At 49.0% G+C, this 6,000-nt stretch overlaps 1 protein-coding gene across 1 annotated transcript in view; it reads left to right on the forward strand.

Moving 5' to 3' along the window:
- The window catches only part of LOC119376522 (glycosyltransferase-like domain-containing protein 1), a gene marked incomplete at its 3' end in the record, with an annotated part of 30,828 nt that extends 25,029 nt beyond the window's left edge, over positions 1 to 5,799 (forward strand). Inside the window, 2 exon segments of the mRNA XM_037646321.2 lie at positions 3,569 to 3,713; positions 5,729 to 5,799. Coding sequence (XP_037502249.2) covers positions 3,569 to 3,713; positions 5,729 to 5,799 — 216 coding nt within the window.
- Between the last annotated feature and the right edge of the window lie 201 nt (positions 5,800 to 6,000).

Genomic DNA, 6,000 nt, shown 5'->3' on the forward strand with positions numbered 1-6,000 from the left:
TACATCAATGGAGTCAACTCATTTCATATTCTGGGCGGTTGTCGGCCCCTTTAAAGACAAAGGAACATGGCAATGCTGCCTTGCGGGCTTGGCCCAAATTTGCCTTTCTGCACCTCCAATTTCCAGTCATTGATTCCTTTAGGGCTTCCAGCGCCCTAAAAGTGATTGAGTAGATACGAGACAGCCCACCGGTGAACTGCTTTTCGATAGACCTTTTCGAATACAATTTCTACAACACTCCGAAAAAAAAAAGACTGTCAGGGCAGTTGAGGAAGCCACTGACCTGTCAATATGGCTTTTTGGGCTAGTTGGTTAAATGCATCAAAAGGTATCAGCGCTAGCAGACAGGGACGAGGAAGACAAACGGTATATGTAGATCCGTACACAGCCCAAAAAGCCACATTGACAAACTTTATTTCTAGTACCTCGGGCTCTTATGCGTGTAGCTTTTCTGATCCGTGTCGCCATCGCAACATGCTGCGCCAGAAGGCTTTCCGTCCACATCAAGTCCTTCCAGAAGAAGTAAAGCTACTATTTGGCAACTTTGCGCCCTCATTTAGTCATGAGATGATGATTTGTAAAATCTTGAGATCAGAATGGCAACGTCAGGCTAGGAGTATCCTGCAACAGGGAACCTTTTTGACATCGAGGCACAATTCGGAAGCCTGCTGTAGATTTCAAGAATTTCGTCGCATCACGGATCGCGCTACAGAGTGGATGTGGTCGGTGGCTCTGTCAGGTTTGTGAGCTGGCTCGCCAAAGGTTCGTCGTGCTCCGACTCAGACCGTCAAGACTTCGAGGGATGTCCGCCTTCCTCACTTCGTCAAAAGGACGCTTGGCCTTGGTCCCAAGTTTGCCACCGAACCTAAGGAGTCGGCCCCCGAGCCGATTTCCATCGCAAGACGTGTGGCAAAATCAGCACCGAACAGTGATGATGAGTCTCGTGAATGAATGGGTTAGTGTGGTGTCTCGAAGGAAGCCTGCATCGACCCGGCAGCTAGTTCGTCGAGTGCAGCAACTTCCGCGCGACAACTCCCTGTGCGTTCTGCCAGCGGATAAAGATGGTGGTTTTGTTGTCCTCACAGGAAGGTGAGTTTGCATCAAAAGCCCATGAAGCAATGATTTCTGTAATGAAAAGATGAGGTAATGTATCATTGAAAAAAGTGAAACCGGTGACCTGCGGTGCATTCGGGCATTACTGCTCTCGAATCTGCGGGAGCTGCACTGGTGGGCCTGAAAGCGCACTGAGTGCCACGCCCGGTTCCTCGACTTGGAGCGTGTAAGGCACTTGAAGATCTGGAACGTGCTCATGCTCACGCGCTGGCGTGGTTGGAGGCCGCATCGCCAACTGATATGTCTTGTGGGCGGTATTCTTGTCTGGTGAGGAGGGTTCCGGTGGGGGCGTCGCGGTGTGCGAAATATGTGGCGTGGAGTCCCGCTCACGGCCGATCGGGCGCGTGGCCTTCCGCGTCCACGATGATCACGAGAACTGGGCTAGTTGGTTTGTATTCCACGATGATGTCTGCGCAGGAACTCCGGGAAACAGATGGACAATCGAGATGCTGCCTTTCACAAGCTCGGTCTCTGAAATAGGGCTGGTTGGCGCCAGGGCACAGCTGCACCATAGCGGCGCTGCGCCTCGCGAGCTTGATGTCGAAGAGAGGGCAGATTTATGAACGCCCGAGGTGCGCCGTTGAGGTTGTGTGCCTCACAGCTCTCATCCTCGGTAGAGACTAGGTCGGCAGGGAGGGGGTCGCAGGCATGAGAGAGAGAGGGCAGAAAACACTGATCAACTTGGCGCACACCGTTCAGGCCAGGATCATTGTTTGATCCCTTCGTAGACATGCCATACCTTGGCGGCATAGCGAAGGCGGTCGATGGCAACCGACCATTTTCGATTGTCCGGACAGGCATGGTGGGTGCCGAGCGAGTTCATGGTCTCAATCCACCCCACGACGTCGTCCTCACTCACAGAATAGATCGAGTAAAAAGGGCGTCTTTTTGTCCCACAACAATAGTCGTCATCGGGCTTGCTTGCGTTTCTTTTCTTGAAAACTCGGCGCTGGCCACTTTCCTACCAAGAATGCTATGTCATGCTGATAGCGCACATGCCGTTCGTGACCAGAAAGTGTCGGGCGAGCGGCGATAGTGCAAGGAAACGAAGGCAAAATAAATGACGTATTGTTGTGGGACAAAAAGACGCCCTTTTTACTCGATCTATTCTGTGAGTGCTCGAAACCTCGGAACTCCGGTACTGCCGCCCAAAAAGCCGGCGATGGTGAAGCGGCAGGCTTCAGCATCGTCGGGAAACAGATGGAACCAGGAGTTCAACGACAACGAACGGCCGAGATGTTCTGACAGTTGCTTGAGAGCACGCAAGAGCTCCGCGCCGCTGTAGGGTGAAGCGCCCAATGAGCCAGGGATCGCGTCCGCGGAGTAAGCGGCTGTCGCACCACTCACGTCGACGTGATCCGCGGAAAACTATTTGCATTTGTGGTATAGTGGTCAGCGCATCCGCCTTCTGTGCTCGAATCGAGCCGGAAGTTCGACACCTCGACTGGGTAACTCACTGATAGTTTTTAACAGCGAATTAAGATGTTATAGCCGGCCGTAAAATGTCCATGGTCACCAGAAGACCATCATCATCAACGGGTACGTGCCACAAAAATGGGGCAAATCCCAATTTTCATCACTGCTCCACTAAAAATAAAAAGGCAACAGTTAGCCCAAGAAATGGCTGCGAAGCGGCGGCGGCGAGCCATAAAAAGATAAAAAGACAGAAAACATAGGCAGAGAGGAAAACAAGGCGATAAAAAAACGAGAAAGATAGAAAGAAATAAAAGGAATAAAGACATAAGAAGATAGAAAGACATAAAAATAGACAGAACAAGACAGAAAGAGGAAGAAAGAGATAAACAAAGAGAAACAAGGAAAGAGAGAGAAAGAAAGGGAAAAAAGAGAATATAGAAAGAGCGAGGAAGAGAAATGGATAGAGAGAGCGAAACAAAGAAAGCCAGAGAGGGAGGAGGGGAGAAAGAAAATAGATACAAAGAGCGAGAAAGAAAAATAGATAGAGATACGAAAAATGGATAATTGAAATAGAAAGAAAGAAAAAGAAGAAAGGCAGAAATAAAGAGAAACAAGGAGGGACACCGAGCTGCGCTCTTCCTTCAGGCTTGGCACCACTAGTGCGCGAAGCTGCCATAATTTTTTTTGTTACTGAGCTACCTATACGTCTCATATCATTGACGTCAGTTCCGTGACGGAAATGACTTGCGTCAATTTTGGCTTGACTCCGGCACAAAATACGTTCGTGCTAAAAAGAACATCGTTCTGAGAAACCTGTTATGCAGAATCCTTTCGGCGAGAATATTTTATGTGTGGGACAAGTAAGCCTGACATCTTCCGACCTGCTTTTTCCTACACCAATTTCCTTCAAAAGGGTCTATGAACTTCGTTTCTTTGTCTGCGCCTTCCCTATTTTGCTCTTTCTTCACTGGCATCCTAACGTCATGCACCGTTTTCCACAGTAAGCCACTGTTATGGACTCCAGTAATATATTGTGCAGCATCCCTGGTTGAAGTCAGGGAGAAACTGGGAGACCACATCCGTCGTTGGGGCCCTTTGCCGGACCGAGATCAGTACCTGGCGCTGCTGCGCAGTGCGGATGTCGTCGTTTCCACAGCCCGCCATGAATTCTACGGTGTTGCCATGTAAGTTTTTTGACCTTGTGCTTTTGTTAGATGGACGCCCGAGCATGTTTTGGGTTAATTCTCCTAAACAGTAGCGATAGAGTTGAAAAATTTTTTTACGGTTCTACTTGTCTTTCTACGTTACAGTTCTACGTTCGGGAGAATTGCGTCAAGCGGCTTTGCCGGATCCATTCCGTATGCCTGTTCGAATGGCTGATATTCGTTGTTTCTGCTATGCGGGGTCATAAGCGAAGGTTATATACCGAAGGACAGTACACGACCTCCTGTGTTCGACGTCCTACGTACATTGCTAGCGTGTCGGCGAGGGTCTAATTTAGAGAATCGGTAAGACGGCTCGTGTGCCGGTAGTAGGTGGTTGTCCTGTGGTGACCACTTACGGTTCGTTTGCAGAACGGCTTGGCTCAGCATCATAGTAAACGCGTTTCCCCTATCAATGATGAGGTTTCGTGGGGTACCATGTCGTAGCAAGATGTTCTCGCGGATAATCTTGCCACTTTGGCTGCAATACCTTTGGATAGGCTTTCGTTTCGGCGTACCAGGTCAGGCAGTTGATGGCCATAAGGGACGTAGCCAGAATTCTTTTTTTGAGCGAGTAGGTGGGGAGTCGACCACCCTTTAGCAAAACTGAAAAATTTCGGTGGAACCAATCACCCTCCTGGCTACACCAGGGATGGTCATGATGATCCTTTTATTCTATGACGTCCACGTTAGGCGGCAGTGCCTGCCGCTCAATCTGCTGAAATGGTGCGTAAATTCCTTATATTGCCTGCAGGACTTGTGCAGGCCTTTTGAGTGCTATTTACTCCGAGCACGCTAACATGTTTGCGCGTGTATATGTTTATGTAACACACGGTATGGCTAATGATTGTGGGAAGCCGAGCTGATAGTTCGATGAAATGAACGCTATTATTTCTAAAATCTCTGCCCATCTTTGAAGCCTGTTCTTAGTATTGTATGTCAACCGTATCCGACCACTCCATGTTGCTCGCAGAGATGAAGTCATTCGTGCGGAGGAAATCGCGCGCCAGTTCTCTCTGCTGGACTTGGCTCACCCTCAGTACGTTCAACAGCCGTCGACCACACTACTGCTCCCACCCGTCGAGCAATTGAGCAGGAAATCGCGGAGGTCATGCCCGAGTACCCAGCACCTCCACCACTTTGTTAAGGCGTTTATTTGACGGCACTCAGCGGCAACACGCAATGGCGACAGTCTTACTGAGTGTGATACTGCCGCGGCGCGATACAACAAAGGCAGAAGCACGGACTCGGCGCAAGCGGCTTTTTTTCAGGAGAAGCCAGAGAGGATGACCCACTAGAAGGCGCTCGAGAGCGCAACCCATTGCTCAGATTGTTTGCTACAGTATAAATAACGGAAGCTTGGTTGGGGAACGTATCCACTGAATTTCATTGAGATCCGCTCAAGTCGGAAAATCACCGGAGGTTAATTGCACAGCGTCTGGTCTGTCCTATACGTGCGACTTTCCGCATGTGAGTACGTCACAGCGCACATGCGTCTTTGCATGCTTTTTTGCCACAGCAGTGGCAAAGAGCATGCAAAGACGCATGTGCGCATATTTCATACGTTAGTCGCATGAAATATGGGAACACAACCGCGCAAGTTCTTGAGGCGCAGAGAATAAACACCATGGCTATGGCCGTAATGGTTCACACCTTCAGATTATGTGTCACCTTGTGCATGCAAGGAACCAATTGGGATTCTTCTCACGCTTGACGGCGGTAAAGGGCATTACACAAAGAGGGAGAATTATTTTGAAGGCAAAGAGGTCGGCCTGAGCTAGTGCGCTCTGCCTCGCTACTCTGCACTGCAGGCAACTTGTGCTGAGCTACAACTACAGGTGAAGCAAGGTGTGGCAATACAGCTTGTGTACGCGTCTTGTCGAAGGACACGTTCAATAAAAAAAAGTTTCTAACTGGATTACGTACAAATCAGAAAAGAAACAATGCAGGTTGTGACATTTTTTACTGCACCAGCCGCTCTCTCGAATGGCTTGCAGGTTGGAAGCAAGCCTGCTTGGCTGCTACCCGCTGTGTCCAAATCGACTTGTCTACCCAGAGATCTACCCTCGTGAGTATTCGTTTCCTCAGCACAGCCAAATTAAAGTCATGATTCAGAAAGTGTGCTGCACATGCCGGACAATTGTCTGGCCCATGTTTTGAACCTGTATTTAATGAACTGCAACTAAAAACACAGTTTTATTTATTTCATCTCATATGCAATAATTCTGGTGGTTTATGCTGCGTATAATAAGTGAACCACCAAATAAAT

This window comes from Rhipicephalus sanguineus, unplaced genomic scaffold (genome assembly GCF_013339695.2).
Source record: "Rhipicephalus sanguineus isolate Rsan-2018 unplaced genomic scaffold, BIME_Rsan_1.4 Seq1265, whole genome shotgun sequence".
Lineage (NCBI taxonomy): Eukaryota > Metazoa > Arthropoda > Arachnida > Ixodida > Ixodidae > Rhipicephalus > Rhipicephalus sanguineus.